At 40.7% G+C, this 27417-nt stretch overlaps 1 protein-coding gene across 2 annotated transcripts in view; it reads right to left on the reverse strand.

Annotated features, from left to right (window-relative positions):
• Window positions 1–2202: 2202 nt before the first annotated feature.
• The window catches only part of EPHA4 (EPH receptor A4), a 115173-nt gene continuing 89958 nt past the window's right edge, over window positions 2203–27417 (reverse strand). Inside the window, exons 9-18 of one of the 2 annotated variants that reach the window (XM_067538962.1) lie at window positions 24021–24079; window positions 22652–22765; window positions 22246–22431; window positions 18039–18100; window positions 17326–17535; window positions 14738–14887; window positions 11724–11917; window positions 9027–9182; window positions 7883–8750; window positions 2203–4689 (exon numbers count right to left, since the gene is read on the reverse strand). In XM_067538962.1, the coding sequence (XP_067395063.1) occupies window positions 8636–8750; window positions 9027–9182; window positions 11724–11917; window positions 14738–14887; window positions 17326–17535; window positions 18039–18100; window positions 22246–22431; window positions 22652–22765; window positions 24021–24079 (1246 nt within the window). In that variant the 3' untranslated portion in view covers window positions 2203–4689; window positions 7883–8635. Of the gene's footprint in view, window positions 4690–7882; window positions 8751–8998; window positions 9183–11723; window positions 11918–14737; window positions 14888–17325; window positions 17536–18038; window positions 18101–22245; window positions 22432–22651; window positions 22766–24020; window positions 24080–27417 lie in introns of those variants that run through there. The other variant, XM_067538963.1, reaches the window with a different exon arrangement.

Raw genomic sequence — 27417 nt, forward strand, 5'->3', positions numbered from 1 at the left:
CCAGGATGATTAAGTGAACACTGATGGGATTGTAACATGTGGTTCCAGAAAGTCTGTCCTATAGCCCTACAAGATTCTCTGTATACACTTTACATGGCTTGGAGACATTCTGTTGCAGAAGCCTTCATTGTTACACATGCCTTACTTCTACTTAAATACTGTTAAAGCTCTGTAAATTATACTTAGAGATACTTCAGTGTTTCCTGTGTTAGTGGGAGGGGCTCACAACTAATATAATGGCACTAGTCTGACTAGTCAGAAACCTGCTCAAACAGATGAAAGGAGCTTGGTCATCTCAAAGTAGCTACAAGTGTGTTTCTCCACATCTCTCAACCACTCAATACACAGTTTGCCATAAGTAGCCTTTGCATACAAGATGCCCAGGTTTGGCAGGTGGAGAGGCAGCCATATTGGGCAAGTGGTGTGGGGCCTCCCAATGCAAGAGATAGGTCCCTCTGTGCCTCTCGATTTCCAAGTGCTACAATACTGCCCCTGGAATTCCAGAACACAAGACAATGGCTGCCATTCATCCCAGGCATGTGGGACAACTTTTTCCCATCCTCTCCCCCATTTCTCTTTTCTCCATTTGACTTTAAACCTACTGTCTTCCTTCCCTCTCTGTGATTTCACCATCTGTGCTTCCTCTCTCCTTTCAAGAGTCATAGAGTTTAAGGCCAGAAGAGACTGTCAGATCTAGTCTGGCCTCCTATATATCACAGGCCACCATGACCACCAAGCACCCACAGGAGAGTAAACTATTATGTGCCATAGTCAGAGAACAAGAGATGCTGAGGTGCACCCATGCTTGAGGCACCTGCAGGGACAGTGTCATGATTAAAGCAGATCTAGCCAGATAATCCTTGCAAATGATCCACACCCACATGCTGCAGAAGGCAACCCCTCCGTCCGTTCCCTCCAGAATTGGTCTCTGATAATTCCTTCCTGACCCCACATATGGTGATCAGTTAGACCTTGAGCATGTGGGCAGGACCCAGCCACCCAAGCACCTGAGAGAGTGAATGCTAAGTGTCACCTCAGAGCCCTGACCCTCCCTATCCAGTGTTCCATCTCCACTGTGGCCATCCCTAATGCTTCAAAAGGAAGAGATTTAGGGGAGTGTGGGGGGGGGGGGGGAGGAGAAGGAGTGGGGGAAATTCTCTTCCTGATCCTTGCTGGTGGTTAGCTGAAACCCTGAAACAAGAGCTTTTAGGAACTTAAGACATAAACCAGAAGTGAGCCCAAGGGCTGTTGAGCCTGCCCCCTACCATCACAAGCAACCCAGTCCTACAATCACATTCCTAGATTTATCCAGCTTTCTCTTCAAACAAATTGTTTCCCCTCACAATTCCTATTGGGAGGCTTTTCCAGAACCTCATCCCTCTCATGATTAGAGACCTTCTTCTAATTTCCATCACTATCCCTCTGCTTCTCCAATACATTCTGTATTCACCATTCCTGTTCCCTCCTTTTCACCTGTTTTCCCTTTCTTTTCTTCACCGTCTTTCCATTTTCTGTTCAGTCTCACCATCCTCACTCTGGCTCTGTTCTCTTTCCAATTCATTCCATATCCCCTAACTCTCCCTTTCCTTTTTCCCTCTTCTGCCAGGTTTCTCCAAGCACATGCCATTGGAGCCTCTCTTTATCCTACAAATGTAACACAAGAACAGAGCAGCAGTGTCCATCACCAGGGAATAGACTGAAAACTTGAAAGTTTTCCCACATCCTGTGTGAAATCCTGGCCCAGATGAAGTAAACTGAAAAACTCCCATTGACTTTAGTCAAGCTAGCAATTTCACCTCATGAGACTATAAAAGACAGCATGGCAAGAAAGTGCCATCACGGAACCAGTGAAAAAAGGGGGCTGGTCCCACTTCACAGTGGAAATTGAAGTCTTAATCAACCTTAAGATCCCAAAATAAAAATTGGGAATGATAACAGTTCCATCTCCTCCCACATCACCACCACCTGGAATATAGCAGTATCTGTGTTTGTGTGCGTGTGTGTGTGTGGGGGGGGAAATGATGTATTTTAGTAAATATTTAAGTATTACACTGTTAATACGATGAGAGTGCACTTGTATCCCAAATACTGCAGAGAAATAACCAGTTGGGGGGAGGAGGGGGAGAAAGTTTTCTACTATGCCAAATGCACTGTCAGCAAATGATCAATCATAAATGGTAGCAATAATTAACAATAGTCACATTTGAAGTTTGTACAGTAACTACTTTATTATTTTCAAATGCAAACTTTTGCATTCTTTGCTATTTTACAATTTTACAAACTAGGTATAAAAGACCATAAATAAATGACATAAGTTATGTGTACCTAAAATTCATGGAGGGGGAAAATATTACAAATTAAAACAAAATAGAAAATCTATATGTCTAACCCAGAGACTGTTCAAATTCACGAACCAAGAAATGCTCTGTTAGAATGTTTTTCTCAGAATGAACTAAATTATAATAAACCTCATACATTCTACTTTTAACCACAGTCCTTGCATATTCCAACATACTTGCAGTGATACAAAAAAATAAATGCACTATATTTCTTTGATTAGTATTCAGAATGCATTTTTTTTCCTGATTATGAAAAATGTCACATAAAAGAAAAATACTGCTTTTTAAGTCCTGTTTACTGGTTAAGTACCAGCCTTTTTTTTATATACATTTTTAAAATACACAGATCCATCACGAAGTTAGTACAGCAAGAAACCAGGACAAACATCAACCGGCGGTGTGGTGAGCAGAACAATTTCTAACAAACAGATGCTTGTCATGCTAGAGAGACCCTGTTGATGACGTTTTCTGTAAGGGGGAAAGGATGGAAGCAAAATCTGCAGTAACCTGTTAATTTTTTAACCCAAGCTCTGTATAGAACATTTTGACTGGAATTCGAATGTGCTGGGTTTGCAATGCACAGTTCATGCTCCTTGATGGCATTGTCTGGTTTCTGCCTTCAGCACAGCTACATAAGCTTTCCCCCTCTCAGCTATATTGACCTTTAACTTCTTGGTCATGAGAGCAGGTAACATTATTTCAATAGAAAATGAAGGGGCCGGGAGAGAAGGAGGAAATAGAAGTAACTTTGAGACATTTCCTTATGGCTCCATTCAATTTGGCACACTCTTAATGTGGCAACACACATTCTTTCTTAGTTTTTCCAATGTATGTTTGACTGATGGCTTGTCCTGTTATAGCTTGCTGTGCTGTGCTGTGCTGTGTTACCTCAATGGACATCAGTCCTCTGCAACCAGAAAGAATCAGTTGCTGAATTCAAAATGTGGAATGGCAGTACATTCCCCAGACTCTAGTATATAGATCCACTCCAAGAATAGTTTACAGTTAATAAACTCTCCATCCTCAGTAAAGTTTTCTAGGTAGTACCAGTAGGTTGTCAGGACCGGTCTTTGGGCTATAGAAATTACCTTGCACATTAATTCATCTACCTTTTGTCTATGGAGACTAGGAACATGACAAACTTTTGCAACCCTTTTGTTAACAACTGTAACCTTAAATCTCTCTTGCAATTTATTTTCCTTAACTGTGCTGGGAGAAAATGAAGCCTTTGACTGTCAGTTACAGGACACCAGGTTCTCACAGCCAGCAAGCTGACCAATGTGCTTCTGTGAATGGATAAGAATTGCATATATTTGTTTGCATTCAACAAGTCTTTAAAATATTATTTTTGCTGATAAAAAAGGCTACTTAAGAGTTCAGGGTTACCAATGGATGGATACAGACATCGCCTTTTCATTAAGAAACTGGTGGTTTTGATCTTGAACAGGTCTTGATAAGAATAAGTGGTATTGATGGAAAGCTTGATCACCATTATGGATCTTATTATTCATCACACCACAACTTAAATGAAAGTGCCCCTGTTCTAGGCTGCAGAACCAGTCGTTAAGGTTAGTGTGGCAGCTACAAAATACATTTACAGATACAGAAATTTAAACTTTTTCTGTGTGTGTTTTCTTGCTGCCATTGCAGACATCATCTACTGGCCTGCTTTCTTGTGTAACTCTTCTACTAGCAACGGAGGGAATCCAGAGCTCCCAGAGATACTTTCAGAACGTTCACAGGCGGTTCTACACATGCAGTGATGCAGACGCACGCAAACACACACACACGCACGTTTGGAAGAGATAAGAAGTCCGTTACCCATTTAAGAAGAAAAAAATATCACTGCAATGGCACGTTTTGTGTAAAATGTCACTTCAGCAATGTATTTAGGCAGCTCATGTGAACTGGGCTGTGTTGCGGCATCTGACGTGGCATCCATGGTAATACCTGTAGTGCTCTGTCACTCGCACTCATACAAGATGCAGCAGTGACATGCCGGGGGAAAAAAATCAAAATATATAAATAAAACCATAAGAAGGAAGAGGACAGGGGAAAAATCCAAGAAGTCTGCAGGGCTTTGATACAGTACATTCCTCAAATGACAACTGGAGAACAGATATAGAATCTTATAGTCTTTCTGCTTTGTTTCAATGCAAAAAGGGAAACTAAAAGTCTCCACTCTTCAAGGACTGATTCTGCTTATTGAGTGTCTGTGTTCCCCAGAATCAGTGCTGGTGAAGCAGGGCTTGAGGAATCTGGAAGGCTTCATGTCTGGTATTTTGTTCTCCCATGGTCAATATGATCAATAGGAAAGGCTGTGCGGCCAAGGAAGCAGAATCTATTTTCCCTGCAGAAAGAAAACAGGAACACATTAGACCAAATGCAAATTACTAGACAAATGCAGCTACACCAGCCCCTGGACAGTAGCCATTTGGATTTCCAAATGTTTCCACTGCATCTTACCACTGGATAATGAGATTCCCTGCACAAATAGGCAGATTTGAGAACTGGCCAGTTTGCACACAAGCACAGCAGGGCTAATTTTTTTCTTTCAAATTAATATTTCATGGTTATTACCTGTACTTAAAGTGTGAAGACAATATTCTGCCCCACTGAATAGTTTAAAGAAATAATTTAGGAAGGAAAGGCTCCTTCAGGTACAGGATTTCCCATTAACTGTTCCATGTACATGGCTCAGAAATGCTCATACTAATGGAAGTCCAATCACTAACAGCACCTTCTATTACCCAAAAGGATGTCACTGTGTCTTCAAGGAGCAGAAGTGTTAATCCCTACAAATCACAGTAAGGTGTGAATAATGGAGGATCTTCAAATGCAATCAAAGGAACAATTCCCACAGAAAGAGGTGTTGTAAATCGTTTATGTCATCATTATGCCCAATTGTGTGCATGGGTGTGTGTGTTGGCAGCAAGGATATGTGGATCAACACGGCATTCCCTTGTATCCCTGCCCCACTATGCCATTCTTCCAATTTCACAGTGGCAAGCAAAGGTGTGTTCAGGTGAAGGTTGCTTATTATGATGAAATGATGAATCGTGGAGTTCTTTGCAGGTAACATAACTGGGTAACATGTGGGTAGGACCAACAAAATTAAAAACACACCCAGCACCTTCAGAAAATGACCTCCCAATGAACCAAAGGGGGTTTTGTCTCAGAGCGGAAGGAAAGCAGAATTCACATGTATATATGAAAAATTCCCACTGGAATTCATGAGCATCATGTTGGCTAAGTTAATGGCAATTTATCCTGCTAATGTCCAATACAAAGATCAGTGTGTGCTCCTGTGTATGCAATTTTCAATTAAAAAAACCCAATCAACTATTAAAAACAACAACAAACAACAAAAGCTCATGCATTTATCAGGTCAGTTTAGTGAAATAAATTTCTTTTATAACACTTTTTGCTAGGAAGTTTTCATTTCCCTTGGATCATAATTGACACCTTGGAATTTCCTAAGTCAAAGTCCGAAGTGGAAACTTCATTAAAAAAAAAAAAAGAAGAAGAAGGATTAATGGCTATGTAGCAAGCTATGTAGCACTGCCACTATTCTCACTGCTTTGCTTCAGATCAGAGGATAAAGGTAACTTGTAATGAAGAAAAAACATCGTTTTCCATTTAAGTTCTCTTTTTACTACCCTTTCAGTTTTACACACATACACACACTCTCTCTTTCTCTAAATGGATACATTAATATCATGAATACATTCCATGAAAGTACTAACATTGTGTTTTTCATCTACTTTCCTTGAGTTAAAAACATGTTAATGTTCCTGCCCACTTACCACTCTCATTTCATCATAGTGAAATTATGATATGGGTGGCAGCACTGAAAACTTAACTTCTGAACTGCCTTCACAGTTTTCATTTTAAAAAGAAAATATTAAAATACTCTGAATTTATTGTTACTAGATGTCAACCACACAATTCTCCAAATTGTCCAGAGAATTGGATACATTTTGTTTTTATTTAAAATATAGCTTTGACTTTCTGTAACAGGTTTGCAACAAGGGGAAGCTAAAATGTCTCTGAATTGAAGAAAGGGTCTTTGCTGGCAAAGTACAAAAGTCAGATCTTTCAAATGAATCTCCAGGTTCTACATCCTCCAGCAAAATGGTGTTAAAACATGATGGTCTAAGTAGTTTTTTAAAACAAATCTCAAATTCCTTCAAACCAGAAAAGCTCTTATGAGTAATCTTCCAAAAAGCTTTTTACTAAGTTGTCATGATTTGACAGGTCCCAAATTTAGGATCCCACATTCTGAACAAGTTGCTTTCCAGATGAGTTGGCATATGGGGGTTGGGGAAGCTAGTGTTATTCTTACAAGTGACAAAAAAGCGATGAGAATGACTTTGTTGATATGGCAAGTTTGGTCAGATATTTCAGATTCAGAATAAATGCACTGACTTTATACTTCAGCATACCAGCCTCAATCTTTTTTTGAAGCTGCTGTCAGGTGTAGAGGGAGACCAAAAGCAGCTGACGTTCACCCTGCTAAGACTGTGCCTGTTATTCACAAAATGCAATAGCTAAACTTTGCAAATCAGATGCTCAGGGGCCTGAAAGTCCTATTCTTTACACCTCCACATCAAAGCACAAATGGATCTGATACTCAGGTACACAAAGATCTGGCAATGTAATACTACTCTGGCAGTTTCAAGGGAGTGTAAATGTAATTTATGCCTAATTTAACGCCTCTTTACACTGACAGAACAGTGTAAAGGGGTCTTAATATAAATAAAATTCAAGCCCAAATGTGTCTGGAACTCTCTTGATCTAACCAAACCGAATCCCCGTGTGATCAAACAACAATGCAGGGATCTTCTAGAGTAACATTTGTGTATGGTGCGTATCCATCACTGCACACTACAACAAATGTGTGCAAAAGGAAGAAAAAAAATGCATGTATAAATTCCCTTTTACTCCATTTTCTATCAGACAACACCACTGATGTGACAGCAGAAACTGAACTTCAGTCTAAAAGAAGGTCAAAGGATTTGCTTTGGTTGTTTTACCTCAGCAGAGTATATCATGTTTTCAAAGATGGAAGGAAATCTTATACCAGTGGTTCCTCTCTAACGGTACATTTACCAACACTGGTGCTTTTAGTGTTTTAGCATTAGTGTTTGTTTCTCTGTCTCCCCACCTCTACCATAGAGTCCAATCCTTCATCCACCATTGGGAAATCAACAGAAAAAGGGTCAGGCTCTTTGTGATGAACTGTGCACCACCACCATCCACTTCCTGTCACCTGTACACACGTCAACCCACAGCTGAACTTGCAAGCAAGACTAAGATTTGGAACAGCCCAGTTTCATTGTCAGCGAAGAATGCATACAACTGAACGTGAGGCAGTAAGAACAGCTGAGCTCTTAGTCTGGCAAACTAGAACAGTTTTATCCAAAATAGTTGGGAACCACAATCCTACAAGCATTTTCTTCCACAGAGAGTTTACAGGTGAGAGTATAGATTAAAAAAAATATAAACACCATGAATAAAATGGAGGTTATACTTCCACTGACCTTTTCAGTGTTGCAAGAGTGATTGCTCCTTGAAAGGGGAAAGGGATGAGAGTCTGGAAGTTTCACAGTCAAGATTGTCACAGCTGACTGCCAATAAGATGTCTGCAAAAGGTTTATAGACTCACAGCTCAATATGGCACAACAACAGCCAATAACAAAACCCCCAGAAGTCCAGTTTTGTCCAGTAATCCACGAGGTGAGTCATTCCCGATCTCACCCTGTAAATGGGTAAATCACTGATTGAGAGGCACTGATCAGCCAAACAATATTCTCACTGAGGTTTCTGCATGGTATCAGTGACACACTGAGTCTTCAGAAAATATCCTGGGGCAAATTCTTTGTTCCAGTGGAAGATGCACAAGCATGGTGTATCCCACAAATAAAATACTGTGGTTGTAATCCCCAATCATTGGGGGAAGAAAGAGTAATCATTTTTAAGCACAGTATCTGGCAGCAAACACAGCATCAAAACGTGAATGTGATGTTATATTTATATAGATACATGTATTTTACATATCATTGATCAACAGAAGTATATTCCAAGAAACAATTTGTTCCAGGTCTGGTTTAAAATGACGGCTTGTCATTTCTGTAGGCCCCTCCCCCAGTGTTTCAGCAATCTGTGCATCAAGCAATGCTGCAGATCTTTATTTCAAAGGGCAGGGAGACGAAGTAAAAAAAGTGCAGTTCTTCAATTAAAGTGCATGGATGAGGTAAACTAATTTCAAAAGTTTGAGTTTATTCAGTACTGGCTCAGACGGGAACCATTCTGCCGTGCATCTGTTGCATTTGGGTCCGCATTGCCTGGATGCTGCTCAAAATCTTGTTCTGGTGCGCACCGGTGGTAATCCCAATTCTTGTCAGATCACTGATTAAAACAAGAGAAGAAGCGGAGGGCTGAGAATTTTGTGTTAAATGCTGATGCAAAGCAAAAGTCAACCACATGTAACACTGCAAAAGCAAGGCAGATGTATAGAAATGTTTAATTAAATAACTAAAGGAATTGTGGAGGCATTTTAAAGTTAAACTCCATCCAAATGAAAGGCATTCCATTCCTTTAATGAGCGTAATGATATGCAGCACAAAGCGAAAGAAGCCGATTAAATCCAGATTTACCAGTTTTTGTTACACGTTGTGTACTTACTCCTGGTTCATATGCACCACAGCCTCTAGGGTTGTATAGCCGGCAGCTGTGAAGTTATCCTTATATCGATCCATTTTTATGGCCTGGAGCCAATCCCCAACAGAAACGATGGCCGAGAATTCTGGAGAGCTCGGATCCAACAGGGCAGTGTTTGGTCTGAGAACAGAAAATACAGGGGCAGATAACAGTTATTTGCTGGTTTGCAAAACAAAGTTTAGGTGCCACAATGATTATGCTCAGTGACTAGGCAAAACAGATTATCAATTCAAATAAGAGCAGCATGGTGCACATAATTAGTAAAAATTGGGGGTCCTGCTGCACTATAAAATGTATTCAATGGCAAATTCAGCAAACATAAGATAACAGGCTAATTTACCCCAAGAATGAATTTGGTCCCAGGTGTCTATCGTTACCTTCAGTTCTAAATCAAATAATTGTGCCCTTCATTGAGCCCCAGATGCAACAGAGTTCCTGGAAAACACTTTTATTACAATGTGCTCAGCAAAGGATGAGGTCTTGAATGCTGTAACATGTTCAGACTACTGTGCCTGTATCCTGCATACAGCAATTCAAGCACTTGCCAATCCTACATATGTCACACCTCAGTTCAGCAATTCTAGAAACACTCCTGAAGTATGAGCAGAGGAACTGTGAACTCAGAACTTGCCAGATTGGACTGGAGTTCAAACCTCTGGGAGAGTTCAGATCACGCAAGTTTCTAGCCAGGTTTGCAGGCAGGCTCAGTGCGTTCAAACAAACTCAGGACAGCAGAGAGTTAATCCCCTCTTTCATCAATCCATTCCTGATCAGCACGTGTGCAAGGATTGGTGGGAATGCTGGCAGCTTTGATTTTTGTTTGCTCTGTGGAATGTGCTTCTGATTTTCCATTGCAGAGATTCTGGAATAATTATTTTGATGAATTCAGTGCCCTTATTGATAGCTCATTTATTATTGTACGTATTTTGCAAAGTGCAATGTTCTTCATTAGGCCACTATAAATTATTACCATATATCAAAACAAAGCAAATGCCATCATGATTGTTTATTTTAAAATGCACAGCATCAAAGACAAGGTGGGCTGCAGTGCCGTTAAATATTGTCCAGAGAGATTGGGTTCACGCAGGTAGCACCAACACAACTTTTATCATACTTTATCGCAGTCTGTTCAGTGCCCCTTTCCATATTCTGTATAATGCATCCACAGTAATTTGCAATCTAATTATATATTATTAGTCTCAGTAAGGCATACACATATATTTGTTTGGATTTCACGCTCCAAGGAAAAGAAATCTACAAATGGGATTTGGATGCGGAGAGAAAGGACACACAACAGGCTGTAAACTATTATAATAACTAAATGTAGTCAAAGACATATATTATCTCTGAGTTGGAATCAAACCAAGTTGGAGGAGATTAAACAGTTGGTATTATGACTCTCTCCTTCTTAAATTATTTAAAACCACAGAGGTGGATACACACACCAGGCTACAGCTGCAATTAGGGCAATCTGGAGGAAGTGTGGTGACAGAGGCCTCAGAGGGCTAATAAACTGTCTTTGGTAATGTAAATGGTAAGCAATAGTCACCGAGGGATCCACTAGTTTAAAAGAGAAAAACAGCTTTTTTCCATGATGCTGGTCTGCCAGGGGCTGAATCAAGAATTGTCTGGCCTCTGTTATTGCTCCACTGATTCAGAGAGACTCATTCTAGGCAGCACAGACAATTTATAAATTATTTCCTTTCTGTTCATGGATCAGATCATTTTTAGGATTTTTTTTCCTCCACCCTCCTTCTCTGCTAACTAATTTTCTTCTCTCTCCAGACCATTTCACTTACTCATTGCAAACAGACTAATTTTGTTTTAAAACAAGACAAAAACACTTTCAAATAAAGGTTCATATTGTCAGTAGGTGTCGATTGGTGAAGTTCCATTGATTTCAAGAGTTCCACTGATTTGCACCACCTAAGTATCCGGCTCAAAATAAAAATCTCTTTCACAGCTTTGAAATTTACTTCCCAATCTGCTTCCTTTGTAAAAATGTATCAACTACATTAAAAAAAAAAAAATAGCAAGTGAAATGTAACACAGGATCAATACAGACATGAAACTTTGTCTTACCACAAAATTAAATTCAAATCCACATAATAGTTAATCCACACCTTCACTATGCCCACAAGGCTTTGGTTGTAATGCTGTAACACTCATTTGCAAATCCTACCTACAGTTTATAAAACTTGATGATGTACTTTTCTTTTAGCAAACCAGATCACTCCTGCTAGTTACACTGCACTGAGGCAGATCCTTTCCGGATCTTTTGTTGAAAAAAAAATAAAGAGAGACCCAGCATGTCTTGTTCTGTCAAGAAAACATCACTTGATTGCATCAGTTCTTTTCAAAGCCATACTTAAATCTATGTTATAAAAATATCCAGCGCTGGTAGGATAAAGCAATTGCTTTCCTTAGTCAGTTTTTGCTTTCACGGAGCCAGAAGCGTCTGGGCCCCACGGTGCAGTTGGATGGAATGTCAGTGTAACCCCAATGGGAAACAATCTTCCCGCTGCATAAAAAAGGCCGTGCAGTCTAGCAAGTGCTGTGAAGCATTCCTTAATGTGAGCACAAAAGTTTAGGTGAGTTACAGCTTGCCTGTCACCTCTAATATATTCCCTCATATATCACCATTAAGAAAGCACAGCTGACCTGGAGTTCTCGGTGCCTGTCCTCTTCAAGCTGTTGGGGTTGCGGATGAGTTTGTCCAGCATGTTGACAATCTGTCCAAATTTAGGCCTGTCGCTGCGTTCCTTCTGCCAGCAGTCCAGCATCAGCTGATGGAGAGCGATGGGGCAATCCATTGGGGGTGGCAGGCGATATCCTTCCTCAATGGCTTTAATAACCTACCCACAGTACCATTAAAGAACAGTTAAAGAACTTCACAGATTGTAGCTGTGTCTAAATCATTCTAGGTTGATCCTAAGCATGGGAACAAATCCACAATAAAAATGAAACAATGTGGAAAATTAAATTCACACTCAAGCAGTTGTTGGGGCCTACCTACTATTGCCATTTTCTTTTGAGAATCCAGAAATTAATTAAAGTTTAAAACAAGGGGAGATGAGCATGTTCAGGGAATGTCTCGGGGGGAGGACCAAGCAAAATGATGCAGGGAAGACAGTCACACGCATTTCAACTGCACGAGTGGGGATAAATATCCCAAGCATTTGCTGCACCAGGTATGGCTTCTGGAGCTTACATGCCTTGAAAGACGTTGCCTACTGATGAGCCACAGAAAAAAATAACATAGTTAAGCTGCTGGTCACTTTGGATGAGGATGAGCAATGCCACAGCAGGATTCCTGCAAGAATTTCAACCTGTTCTGGGGACTGCAACTTCTCCCCACCCTTTCTCAGGGTGCAGCTTGGGCTCCCCCCTCCTCTTGAGCTAGCTCAGCTCCACCAGCAGTGCAATCTAGCCCAGGGCCAGTTCTCTCTCACCCGTTGTGGCTGGTTGATATGGAAGGGGGAGGAGAAGCCTCCTTGAATTCTCCTCCTCCTCTTGCGCATCCCCACCTGGACTGTCACAATCTGGCCTAGTGTGTCAGTTCAAGTGTGTAGTTTACCTTTAACAATTAACAGCATGCAACCTAATCCAAAACTTGACTCTATAAAACCATCTCACACCCTCTGTACATATGACTCATTATCCAAGAGCAGTTTGGCAATCTAGGTGAGCATTCCAACACCCAGTTCCTACTAGATGGTACCCACATCACAACCCTTCCCCCATCACAACTGGAACTAATGGGCACCCTTGTTGGCAGGCTTAGCAGAGAGATCAATAGTCCATGAATCAATACTTCAATAGACTGAATTATGCTGTTACCCCTAGAGCTGTTCTTCAGAACAGTGGCTAAGATACACTGCCTGACAATCTGGAGATGCTTGCACCACCACTGACCATTCAGAGAACAAAGACGACTAGTGTTGATCAGGGAGTCAATCCAGCACTATTCACAAGCATGAAATTCATTTAAAAATATTTTCAAAGCTTTCTAGGTGACTTTATTTCGAAGGAAATGCAAGTTAAACCACCCATCACCGCTGCATTGTCTTTCCTTGCCTTTGTAATTCTCTATCTATGGATTGAGCCGCACAACATTTCTTCCTTTAGGAGCCATAGACAATACCATAGCTACATCATCAGTTTTGTTAATATGGGTATATTTTTGGATCTCTCTAGACCCATTGGAAAGAAGGGCATCTGCAAACCCCTTTCTGCATTACCTATCATTGCTAATGAAAATACACCATATTTGTAAGGTGCATCTGGTGCTTTATTTTCTTGTAAAGCCTCGATGACTTCCTGTTGATACAGGACGGCAAGGCAGGGTGCCAGAGAAGACATTCACATCAGAAAGAAATGTAATTAAAATCCCCTTTTTAGATTAAATGCCATGCTTATGTAAATGCTCTTTGAAAATGTTCAGCTCTACATAAGAAAGTGGATGACTTGTAAAACATTATTTAACTTCTCACCTTAGACGCAACCATCTCCATGACCATATATTCATATAACTTTTTCCCACTCCTTTATTTGCTTATAAAACCCTTGGGAAAGGAATTATAGCCAGCCTATATCTGATTTTCATAGGAAATATTTGTTTGATTTAGTAAAAGTTCTATTATCACAGACCTTTATTAGTATTATTATTAAATACTCTTCTGAAATAGAAGCCATTGTGTATACTCCCTCTTGGAATAGGATGAAGTACTCCAGATGGTACTGTTAAAAGGGACTTGCATAATTTAAGAATGGTCATTTAGTGAAGCTGCTTTTTAATGTCCTCCTGGGGCAGCTATTCTATTGTCAATAGGAAGCTTTGATTGATAATCACTGTTATACCTTGTAAGTATTGTTTTGAATATTGTAAAGGAAATAAAATATTCTGAACAACAAATAATAATTTCAGGCATGCCAGGTTTTGGAAAATTAACTCTTAAAAGGAAGCCTCATAAACTCCAGTGTTTTTTTCCCAACAACTCTTAATAAAGTTGAAGTTTAATATCAATATTCACATTTTCCTTTTTCTTTTTAACATAATTATCTCTCAAATCTTTTAAGTGAGAATTTATGATCATTTCAACTCCACTCCTCACTCTCCTATCTATTTTCTCTAAAGCTGTTTATATTTTTTCCCCCAGAAACTGTAACACATTGCAGAAAGTATAGAAGAAGAGCAATATACAACATGTTTTCCTGAACTGGAGTTTACCTTCAAGCACATACTTCACGTAACTCCCTCTGACTTTTAATGGAACTTAAAAACTTGCTTCAGTGCTTTCCTGGATAGGGATCCTTTTTTGGATCAGGGTCATTGTGTTCTCTGGAATTCGCCTAATCCCAGGTTCAGAAGAGTCCAAAATCTAGTATAGCTCAACTTCATACAACACTTGCAATATGAACAAATAGATCAGTTACAGGTCATGTCTGGATGCACGATAGCAGACTTGACGTAATGGTCTGATCCAATATGGAAAATTTTCTCTAGGGGCTTGATCTTGCTAAGGGACACATGTGGGCGTAAGGGTCCAACCATGCTAATCCTTTTGCAAAATTTGGGCCTAACACATCATCACTACAGTAGGATTGAGAGGAAAGAAGAAAAAATTGAAACAAAGAGGAAGAAAAAAAAAAACCAACATCAGAAAGAAACTCACATCTTGATTGGACATATCCCAGTAAGGTCTCTCTCCATATGACATCACTTCCCACATTACAATGCCATAGCTCCACACATCACTAGCTGATGTAAATTTACGATAGGCAATCGCTTCTGGTGCAGTCCACCTGATAGGAATTTTGCCACCCTGTTCCAAACAAAAGAAGACCAAGGCTGGTAAGCTACTGGACTGATGCTTCACGTGGATGTCACTTTGTTACATCACTGGCTTCAAAACTGCAAGATGGAGCTCTGGAGACAGATGCCATCCATCTGTTTTCTTTAGTCACAGGGATGCAAATAAGTAAATTATTAAATGTATTTTTATCAGTCCACTGCCAGATTTCTGCTTAGGGCTATACTAAGCATGGAAAAAAGCCAGGAGTTTATAAAGTTTATATTAGAGGATTAGTATATGAAACAAATCAGTACACACTGTTAATGCAAGGGCTTCACTATTTTCTTGCTTGCCTGTCTGACTGGCTTGTCCCGCTCCAGAAAAGTGGGGTTACACGCTTTTTTTTTTTTTTTTTTTCCAGAATAGCACAATAAAGAGAAGATCAGCTGGGAAGCTGTATGAAACACTGTGCTTTTCCCCATGGATGATATCCCAGCTCGTACATAACTCAGTGGTATAGTAAATCCACTTCCAGGCTACTACAGTCAATATAACAAGAGTTATGTATAGTATCATGTAACAGGACCACTTCTGATACCAACTAACACTGGGGAGAGCTTCTTTTTTATTACTTTTTTTTTTGTTTGTTTTTTAAGTCTGCATAAATGAAAAGGCTCAGCCATCTGAATTGGGCCACTGGGGTTAGATAATGTTTTAAAAAGAACTCCATCCCGTTTATCTGATTTTGCCTTGAGTGATGCTGTGCCAGAGATTTCTCCTTTTGTTTATGCTAATGCACAAGGTGTTTTTAATTGAGCATTAGGTTTCCTGCAGTTCCATCTGGGAACATTACTGTAAGTCAAACAAAGATATTTTTTCTTCTTTGTTATAGTTTATGTTGTTGAGTTTCTTTTTCTTTGCAGTTTTTGGAGACACTTTCTGTTCCTAACTGCATGTCGTTAGTCTCTGTTTATCTGTCTGATAGTTTATTGTCCTTTGTGTGTTTGTCAAGTGTTTGGGATGGGGCTGTTCATGGAAGTCAATGGGGGTCTTTCCACTGACTTCAATGGGCTTTAGATAAGGCCCAATGTGAATGCATAGATGCATTGGTATGTCTCTTTCTTGTTTGTTACTATATATGCTTTAGGATGCTTTCACTTCAATGAGTTAGAATACCGATAGGGAATAGAACAGACAATTCTGTTAAGATTTAAAAAAAAAAAAACCCACTTCACTGTATTATCTCTGACCGTGAAACAAACTCCATTTTGCTGTCAAACACAGATATATGGACATGGCTTACATATGCTTGTTATTTCAAAAATGGTCAGTAAGCGCAACATTTTTTTTAAGCTGCTCAAGTACAGTGGAGTTCATCCAAATGTTCCAGGTACTTCATTACTGATACTAAAAGAAGACAATGTACTGTAATGCAAATTACATTAATTCACTGCAGTTTACTCAGAGAAAACATATTTGCACTCACTAAATTCAAAGGGAGGCTTTTCAATAGTTTCTATCTGGCCCTGGTATATTTGTCTATACTTTTATTTGCTTGAATACAGCTTTCCAGACCTCTGTTTCCGCCCCTCTCTCTCCCTGTCCTTATTAGTGGGAAATACCAGGGTTGGCCAGCGTTTAATACTACATGAGTCTATCTTTCCCCATAATGAACTGTGAATTCATTAAAGGATGAGTAGAGGGATTAAACCACAAAAATTGAATACTGCAGGCAATCTCTGCACTCAGGAGAACAGATGGAGAATGGTAGATATTTAAAAATGAAACAACAAGCAATCAAAAAAGACTTTATAAAATTTCTAATTTTTTTCCTGGTGCATGTTCATTTCAAAGGTGTTGGTAATGGTCAAAATATTGCTTGTGAGCAGTAGTGTTGGTATCATTAGTATTTTACATGCAGAGTGCTAAAACTAGGATAGCAAAATTAGTAACACTATTCTGCTAAAATTCTAATGGTGTTACATATTGACTCCCCACTTATTCATAATTAAATATTAATTTGCATTCTACTGTATTAGTAACGAACAGAAATTCTTCATAGTGTACATGGTCTTTGTAACTTATCAGGCACTTATGACATGAAAGGCTTAAGTGTTGGACATCTTGAGAAGTTCTTTAATCACAATCCATTTTAGGGGCAGGAATAGGATGTCCAGATTATCAAGGCCCATAACCTGCAAACACTTGAGCACACATCCATCTCTGCACACATAAGTAGTAACACTAAATTAAGCACTTGCATAAATATTTGCAGGCTTAGGACGTAAAACACTAATTCCTGGTCTCAAGCTCCTGTCACCAACTACTAGCACACTGAATGCACCTAATGAAGAAAATGGGCCAGAACCTAACAGAAATATATTGATGTAGCTGCACTGAAATCAACAGATTCCCAATGATTTACACGGGCTGAGATCAACAAAAAACATAAGCCTTTCCTGACTTACCCTAGTAGTATAGGCTGCTTCAGGATCATCTTCCAGGACACGGGACATGCCAAAGTCAGACACCTTGCAGACCAAGTTGCTGTTGACTAGTATATTTCGGGCAGCTAGATCCCGATGCACATAGCTCATGTCAGACAGATACTTCATTCCAGAGCCAATGCCACGAAGCATTCCCACCAACTGGATGACTGTAAATCTGCCATCATTTTTCTGCAGATGGAGAAGAGGGGGGAAAAAATCACATAGCATTAAGCTAAAAGCTACATTATTGCCATAGCTGAACCTGGCAAAGAGCACACCTCTAGATCTTCATCTTGTCTGAAATGAAATGCAATGTTATTTCCTCACCCTCCTAACTAGTGTCTATAATTCACCGGTAAAGTACAAACCCAGAGGTTTTGTCACTGCTTCCTGTGATGTATGGAATGTATCCAGTTTTAATGAATCTACAGCATTGCGAGGCTTTCAAAAATGGAATAAATCAAAACATGGATTATTTAAGAGCCTACATTTCAAATGTTACATCTACTCTGTATCCCTCCACCCAGCTACTGGCAGCGGTAGAAAAAGGTATCAAAAAGCATTTCCCAAATACAAACATTCTTACTTTTATATTCTCCTGTATCCCTCCACCAGCTAGAGCAAGAACAAGGAATCAGAGAGTGTTTCCCCGTGTAAAACCTCTTTGGGTTTATTATAAAGCAATCACCTACCCTGAGGAAGGCATCCAAGGAACCATTTTCCATGTACTCGGTTATGATCATTACCGGTTTACCTAGAGTTTGCAGAAAGAAAAACACAATTCCTTGATGAACACTGATGTTAATGAGATAAAAATGGGTTGCACATGATTTTATTGCCAAGACACCTGTCTTGCACAATCTAATTTAATTTAAAAAGCGCCAAGCTTATGTCTCAGCTGTAGGGAGCTGGAAAAGAAATATTATGGGACAAGACCATTTAAGGGCTCCATCTGGAAGGTTAACCCTTTGGGTGACATGTTGACAAGGTCTTTAACGAAAGTGGCCCAGGGTCTCCAGGGAACATATGAATGGATAATTGCTTGCTAAAGAAGAAAAAGGGGGATGGAGGAGGGGGAACCAGATAGAGCTGTTCAAACTTGAAAAATTGTTAGGATAATTAAATTCCTTGCTAGAATATGCATTTTCTTTTAGAAACAGGCTCAGTGAGCACTTGGATCCTTTTCCTCCTCTTGAAAAATCAAAGCTTCAGGGGAATGGAAAGCTGTCAGCAGCTAAAAGATTTTCAGATGCAGCTTGACATTTGAGCATGCAAAATATAAACCCCTTTTCCCCCTGACTTTCTCAATCCAGAAGCTGCATCCTGTATTTCTCGCTATTTATAAATGAGCCTTCTCCATTTCCCTCATAAAATAAACGATTCAATGAATTGTGTCAAATACGGGGTCAGATGCAGTAGCAGCACTCATCTTTCCATAGTGCAAAGGGGAAAAAAACTAACTTTAAGAAATGTGAAAAGAAAGACGTTACTGATATGGGCCATTTTTTCTAGGCACCATTCTGTCTCATATTAATAACAATAATAAACAAATATGCACATATATAACGCTTGACATATGAAGTTATATGGCCCTGATCCTGCATGAGAAGTTCCAATGATTTCAATGGACTAAGCACGCTTAATGTTCAGTGTCTGTGTTTGAAGGATTGAGGCCACACTGAGGCCCTGTTTTAAAGATGAGCAATAAGAGGCATAAAGAGATTAAGTGATTGCCAAGTGTAAAACAACAAAAGCCCCGTCATGTGAAAGGCTGTGTGAATTCTACCAGGAGCTCAGCTCCCTCAACCCCAACTGGAGTCCAAGACTTGGGAGCGCTCAGCTCCCCGGCCTGGTCACAGCTCCTTTGAGGATCTGGCTCCAGTAGTGGCAGTCAGGAACAGAAACCAAGACTCACACCTCCCAGTTCTCTGCTCTAACCATTAGCTAACACTGCTTCTTCCTTCAAAAAGAGAAATTCTTGACCCAGAGAACGTTTGCTTTTGTATTAATAAGGACAAGAACAGCTTCAAACAAGGGAATTTTTCAGGGGATGGGGGTTCAATGAACCTGCGCCCTAAACTGCAGGTGCCTTCTGTATAAAGATAGAGTTGAGCTAGCAAATAATGCTCAACTTTTCCTTATTCCATTCACCAGCAATATCGGCTCAGAATAATCAACTATTAAAACTAGCCACCTGTGAAATATTTTAGCACTGAAAAGCTCCCATTATTATTTCTACATCAGTGCATTTCTCACTCACCAGAATGCCTCCCCTTGTAATTCTGCCAGAGGTATGAAAAATCCACACCCCTGAGCGCTGTAGCTATGCTGACCTAGCCCCTCTCCCCAGTGTAAATGGGGTTAGGTTGATGCAAGAATGCTTCCCTCAACCTGGCTAATGTTGCTTAGGAAGGTGGTGTTCCTACAGCATGGAGAAAGTCCTTTCATTGATGCATCTGCACTGTAGGGTTATGCCAGCATAACTTCAGTGCCGTAACTATGCCACTAAAGTCCCTATTAATGTGGGCATAGCCCCCTATTCCTGATTCTCCCACCATTTCAGCCAATGCCAAAAACTCTCCTTGTCATGATCACATGCCACATTTGCTTATGCAAACCAGCATGTGTGGGAAATTATAATCAGGCAGCTGGATACCTACTCATCTGATTTGCATGAACAAAGGTAAGCCTTGAGCAAAACAAACAATTATCTGTGTGTGATCTTCAAGGCCTTGGATGAATATTTGCATCCTTACAGGAAAACGATGAGGTAAGACATCACCCCCCTCCTTCTCCAGACAGGAAAATTCACCTATCTGAGCATTCATCAATCAGAATGGAAACCACTCTAATCCAATCTGCATATTTCCCCATTTCATTTACCCTTTGCAACTGTGACCCGAGTCCTTCCACAGAACAAATACATCTAAATGAGTTTTAATTAACCTCCCTCAATCAAAATACACTTTGTCAACTTAAAAGAAAGGGAGACTCTCTTTCAGTGCATTAACACATAATTCCATTACTTAGACGCTGCCTGAGTGGTGGGGAAATGGGAGGGGGTGAGAGGGGCTGGGGAAGGGGCAAGTTACCATCATCTAGTCAATTATGAAAGTATTTGACTAGCAGCCAAAAATGCATTCATACTTTCCTGCTTCCTTCCTCTCTTCCAACAGCCCCCCATCCACTCCACCTCCACAATTTATCTTGCATTTTAGTTTTCAGTTTATTAAATGCATTCATTTATCACAATGTTCAGAAAACCTACAAGAGGAATTGAGATGAATGTCTTCTTAAGTAGCCCTGTTTACCAAACAGCAACAGCTCTGAGGTGCCCGAGTTGGCTCGTAGCGGAAGAGCTGTTCACTAGGAGCCAGACGACACTCAGGTCAGCCTACCACCTCCTCCGTGAAAACGTTAAATCTTTTTAATTCGGTGAGAATTGCATTATGCAAATGCCTCCAGTCATTTATAACTGTTACAGCTGAACTAGCTAAGGGGTTTTACCGTCTCGGTGGAATTCAAACTCCAACATCCCCCTGTGGCTTCTCTCTTTTCCAAAGGTGCTATGAAAATCACTTTCTGTAGCAAACACACCACCATCTACTGAGAAACACTTTTTTTTTGTTTTTGTTTTTAAAGGGAACAGATCTGCCAAGGTATTTAATTATAATATTATCTTTTAATTAAAGTACTAAAGGACTTACCAAATCCTGGTAAGCCATAGGCAACAGCAGTCTGATGACTTTTTTCCTGATAGAATTTGTCTTTAGAAGCAACCAATGACATTCTATACTAATTACGTTTCCAATCACAGCAAAAACATGCATATTAGAAGAGGGGAATTCAAGGATAAAAAGGGGAGCCTTTCAAAGGCACAAATGGGAGCGTTAGGAATCCAACTTCCATTTGACATTCCAGAGGGGCTGGGTGTCTAATTGAGATTTCCCCTAAATGAAAAATTCCTATTATTGTCTCTGATTTTTTTTTCCACACTTTAGCTCATTTCTAATGTTAGTTCATTCCTGTGTGGAGGGTGGGATGCACAAACCCCATCCACTCAAAACAATGGATGCAAAGGATTCGTTCTTCTACCTACACTGCACTGAAAATGAACCCCCGAAATCAAAAGAAACCTTTACTTTTAGCACTCTGCAGCAGGTCCTGCAGCTACGCTATGCATTGTACTGGGAGCACAGCCAGCTTAAACAGTAACCGCCTCCACTGCACAGTCTCAGTGGCGCTTTATGAAGTCAGACTCACACAAGTCTCGCAGGTGTATTTCAGTGCTGGCTTGGAAACAGCATCTGTTGAGCTTTGTCATATTCTAACTGAGACAGAATTCAGGGACTGAGTGAATGCTAATAGGCTTTAAACAAAATGATCGACCAGGTGCTACTGTAAATGGAAGCAAAGCTTTCACAATCATAAGTCAGAGACAGAATATAAGCAAGTCTCATATTAAAATACAGACTACTTTATTTCAAAGACCTGGTCCTCACAGCTGTGCCTTGTACTTCAAAACACTCCAACACGGTGGTTTTGTTTGGATTTTTTCTGAGGTATTTAAAATGCTTTGCTTACCATCTGCCTTTGCCTATCTTGTAACAAGCAGCTCAGTCTACCAAAGATTTGAAAGATGCCCGCCTGGCATACCAAAAAACTGAAGTATTAATTTCTCCTAAACAATCTTGCACAAGCTGCCTGCAGATAGGGTTTCAGTTGAAACCATAAACCCATTTATAGCTGACAACAAGATTAATGACTTGTCCTGCACTGATTTCCTCCTATTAGCTATCAGTGAATCTGCTCCATCTGTTATTCAACGGGGGAAAAATATGCAGATTTAATTTTTCGATGACTTCCAAATTGGCCTCGTCACAGAAATTACCTACTTACATTTGGTAACTACACCTTCCAAATGGATGATGTTCGGATGGTCAAATTGTCCCATGATGCTGGCTTCACTTAAGAAGTCCCTCCTCTGTTTGTCAGTGTAACCAGCTTTCAGAGTCTTGATAGCAACACAGATCTCTCTCTTTCCTGGTACTTTGAGACGTCCACTGCACACTTCACCAAATTCACCTGCAGGAAAAAAACCAAACAAATAACCAGCCACGAACATGAAACACACGTGACACTCTGTAGACAAAATGCAACTGCCAGTGCTCTTCTGAACAGTCCTATTCGTTTTAGGGAGTTGTTATATTAATGATAACTAGATCCCAAGGAACTTCAACACCAGTAAAAGCCATCCATTACAAACACAGATTTACTCTGCAAATGCAGATATCCTGAAACTTACCCACACCTATGACTTTTTCAATCTTTATACAGGAGGCATCGATTTCTTTGGCGAATTCCCGCACAGCTTGGTTTGGATCCTCATATGTAAAAGGATCCACATATGTTCTCACACCTGAAAGACCAAAATGCTTTATTTGATGGCACTGATCTACACGCTGCTAAGCACAGAACATGCAAGGAATGAAGTCTTAATGGCATACAACAGCAAAGAAAGTGTACAGTAAAGATTCATCACGTCAGCACTGATTGAATAAAGAAGAAAGGGCTCAAGGAGATTCCACAGTTTGATTTATTTTTAAAAGCAAATATTTAATTACCCATCTATTGAAAAAAAGAACCAGGCTTTTGACAGTGAATGACCCCCATAATTCACTGATATTGGGAACAGGCCAACTAGCTGGCTGCAACCCTGTGACTTAGAGAATAAAGGGCTTTTGGGCCAGAGGAGTTCTGAGTTTAGATCCTAAGCTTGGTCCCTCACTCAATAAGCTGGAAGCAACAGCATGTTCAGTCACTGAGGCTACGTCTATATTACAGTACTCATAGTGGCGCAGCTGCACTGCTGCAGCGCTCATGGTGGAGACACTCTAAGCCAGTGTTTCTCAACCTGGGGGTTTAGAGGGGTCGCAAGTGCAGAGCTGGTATTGGGGGTGGCAAGAAAGGCAATTGCCTGGAGCCACAGGGGCGCCATGAAACTAAGTTACATGCCTCAGCCCCGTGGGGGTGGGACTTAGGCTTCAGGGGTACAGTAGTTTGGAAAGGTTAAGAACCACTGCTCTAAGCCAACGGGAGAGAGCTCTCCTGTCAGCTTAATAACTTCTGCCTCCGAGAGAGGCGGTAGCTAGAGCTTCTCTTGCTGACATAGCATTAACTACACCAACACTTAGGCTGGTGTAATTTACGTCACTCAGGGGTGTGGATTATTCACACCCCTGAGTGAAGGAACCTGTAGTGTAGACAAGGTCCGAGGAAGGAATGCAGGCATCCCTTTTCCTCGTTAGCACCTCCTCTGGCCCATCCTGAAGCAGCTTTGACATATACTGGGCAGAAAAGCATGCCCACTCATCTTCAGCCAGAAGTAGAGGTCATCCCAAACCTTTGAGTGGGAGGGAATAATGGGGGGGGGGGGGGAACAGCATGACTCCATAAAAATGTCTCCAAAAATCCCAAAGGCTTTTTTGAATAAAGCTTGCCATTCACAGTTTCCCTGCTACTCAGATGCTTGGTTTTGGAAGAAGAGGGTTGCAAACAAGGAAAACTGTGAAATATTCATCTCAAGAGGAATGTCATTCCTTATTTTCTAAGCGTAAGAACACAGACATGCTTTGTGAACCACATCAAAAAACCCAAGCACCACTGCCTTTTACCTTGATTCAAATGTTTCTCCTCATCTGCCTCTTGCTTAGCCTTACTGTACTTACTGCGTCTGTTGGAATGGAAAAGAGTGTTATGATTCAAAATAAATATCTTACTAACGATGAACTCAGAATCTTCTTGACCTGCCAAGTCTTGAATTGCTGTACCTGCCAAGACCTGCGTTCTGGGTTTGTCCTACAACAGTTGATGACCTAATTTACAACCAACAGCAATGCAAGAGGCTGCATATTCCTTCCACTGCTCTAGGTGTTACCGTCATCAACAACTGTACCAAGGGAAATGCAAAACTCAAATTTACATCTTTGCATTCAAGAACAAGAAGGTGGTTTGTTTTGCAGCTACTTTTCTTTAAAACATAGATCTTTGTCATTCTGAGGCCAAATTTTGAAAAGAGACCCAATTAGGCCTCCAGTTTTTTTAATATAATTAAATGTGGATGCAAATGCTAACGTTTAGATGTCTAACTGACTGATTTGCAAGCACAATTAGGCAGACATCTAAATGCTAGCCTTTGTACCCTCTTCTAATTGCACAAAATTAGAGGGGAATTTAAAAAGCATGCCCTTTCAGTCTACACATCTGTGAATATTAATATGATTAGGTTGTACAGCATATTCATTCTAAACATTATTATTTCTATACATATACACACAACCATTTATACTATTTATGTCCTTACTTTTAAAAAAGCATTTGAGTTCAGCTTTAAGCATCAACATTCGTGTGGATTTAAAGAAATTAATACCAGAAACATCTCTGCAACATGGACTTTTATACCGAAAGCTGCCAAGTTTGGATCAGAAGTTTTCCAATATTTGGTGGTGTTTGGATCTAAAGATTTGGTTTGGCCCATTATAGTGATGGAGGCCAGTTAAAAAGTACAGAGCCAGATATAAAGCCAAAGGAATCCAAAGTTGGGGATTGTTGCTACCCAACTTCTCCACTTGCTTGCTCCTGCATGGACCTCCTAATCTCTGACCTCATGATACTGACCTACTTGTAAAGCACTTTGAGACCTACTGATGAAAAGTGCTACACATCAGAGCTAGGTATTGTTATGTATGTTGCACGGGATCAAGTGCTGCGCCTACTGAAGTCAATGACAAAACTTCCAGTAGTCCAGACAGGGACTGGCTGGGCAAGGAGATTGGGACTGGGAGTCAGGGGGACTAAGATCAGATAAGGAGTAGGTGTGGGGAGATTGGGACTGGCTAAGTAAGGAGACTGGGACTAGGAGCCAGGGTGGAGGGAAAGTGAGGAAATGAGTGAAACAGATGACATGAAGCCTTGCGGGGAGAAGGCTAGAGTGGCTAGACAACTAGAATGACAAAGAACTGAGGGCTGGGGAGGGCACCTGGGACTTGGACCCAGAGCTGCAGAAGAGACTAGGACTGTCTGGGAAAGGAGTCTGGGACTGGAATGAAAAGCATTAGGAGTGGGGACTAGGCCTGAGTAGGAGAGGAGAATGGGACTGGGTTGAGGAGACAGGGGTGGCAAAAAGACAGGACAGGGGCAGATTAAAGGACAAGTGGCAGAAGTGGTCAAGTTTGGGGAGAACAAAAAGAAGGGCCTGTGATTATCACAGCACTCTCTCCTTCAGAGTCTGGAATGGAACCCAGAATTCCTGAATCTCAGCCTTCCTCTGCTGTCAGCAAATATCTGTGATAGGCATTGACAAAGTGCATCTCACCTCCCTTCAGTGTTTCTCCATGCAGAAGATGACAACCTACTTCTGCTATCTGTTTCTCTAGTAGCTAAATGGGTATTTCCTAACTTTTGAGTGCTTGATTTTGCAATCATAATACTTTAAACAGTTTATTGTGAGCAATATGCTAAATAATTTGCCAATAAAATTGAGCAACCCCCTCCCCCACAAACAAACCTGTCTAAATGGCCATGGATCCAGGCCTTACAGCTCCCATGTCATGGGAATTGTATTCACACACCAAGGACAGTACATGCCACAAATGCCTGTGAACTTTTTTCTTTGCCTAGTTAATTAAAAACAAATAATTTCAAACACAAGAAAAACTTTAAAAATCCCTCTAAATCCAAAGGCTGAGTTAAGCAGTTTTAATTGCCATGGGACCGACAGTTCTGAAGTAAGCCAACTCACAACCTCTCCCACCTCTAAAAATCAAGGGACCAAATTCTGCTCTCATTTACCTGCGGGGGAGGGGAGGACGTGTGTGTGTATGTGTGTGTAAGAGGACTGCATAGGGTGAAGGTCAGCACAAAATGTGACCCAATGTCTATAAGTGTATAATAGAGTGGACTATGTCAGCACTGCTATAGCTGTGCATGCACAGAATGCTTTCAGTTAAATAAATCATTACCATACAACTAATTTAGGAAAAAAGTTATTCTGAAGTTTATGTTTGACCCCTGCAACCTAATTCAATTAATATTCAAATGCAGAAGTGAGAAATAAAATGCAAATGTGTGTTACATGAAAGTGACTTTTAAGTATTGAAATATCCTTTTTATCTTGCTTAAAAACTTCCCTCTAAGCTCTAAACAAAAACTAGCCCAAAATACCCCAGGACGGATAACAGGTAAAAGGAAACACAGGAATTACTGTTCAAACAACATAATTGTACCTTATTAGCTTTTAATAATACCTTCCAAACTAACTACCTGCTTCCACCTCTATCTTTGTCACCTGTTGACCTTTTCTCCTTGGCTTGAGGGCGGGACAATGCTCTCTACAATTGTCCCTGGAAAAAAAAAACTGCTGGAAGCTCATTATTCAATCATTGAGCCATAGGGAGGAGATCTGGACATGAACTGACATTCACAGAGAGCTCACCTGAATGACAGACGGAAACCTTTGTCACAGGTTTGAATTCCATAATTATAGGGATTTCAGTGGTGGTGATTAAATAGGGGTGGTGTTCAGGAAGAGAATACAGAAGCTTTCACAAACTGCAGGGGTCAGAGATGTGTGCAAGTCTACAGGTGGGACTTGGAGATAAAGAAGGGGTGGGGCTTTTCCCCATATGCCTGCCCCAAAAACAACAAAGGGGGGTATTAGTATGTACTGTTGAATTTGATGGGGCCAGTGGAGAAGTGGGACAGCCCTTGCTGAAGGACACCAGGTAGTTCCTCCCCCTGGGAGTCTCTGGTACCCATTTGCCAGCTGGGGGGCCAGCATTCCCCATCTTCCAAGATTTAACCTGGGGTGGGGGCCATGTGGAGCCTCATTTAGCTCCATTCAGCAGTCCCACCCTACCTATCCTGAACTAGGACTGGGAACCTGGCCTGACAGATGCTACAGTCTAACCAATTGCCCATTTGTAGGGTCAGGAAGGAATTTTTTCTCCCAGGGGCCAATTGGCAGAGGACCAGGGAGTTTTTTGCTTTCCTTGCAGTACTGTCAAGCCACAG

This window comes from Emydura macquarii, unplaced genomic scaffold, assembly GCF_026122565.2.
Source record: "Emydura macquarii macquarii isolate MOO-44397 ecotype Brisbane River unplaced genomic scaffold, CSIRO-AGI_Emac_v2 contig_499, whole genome shotgun sequence".
Lineage (NCBI taxonomy): Eukaryota > Metazoa > Chordata > Testudines > Chelidae > Emydura > Emydura macquarii.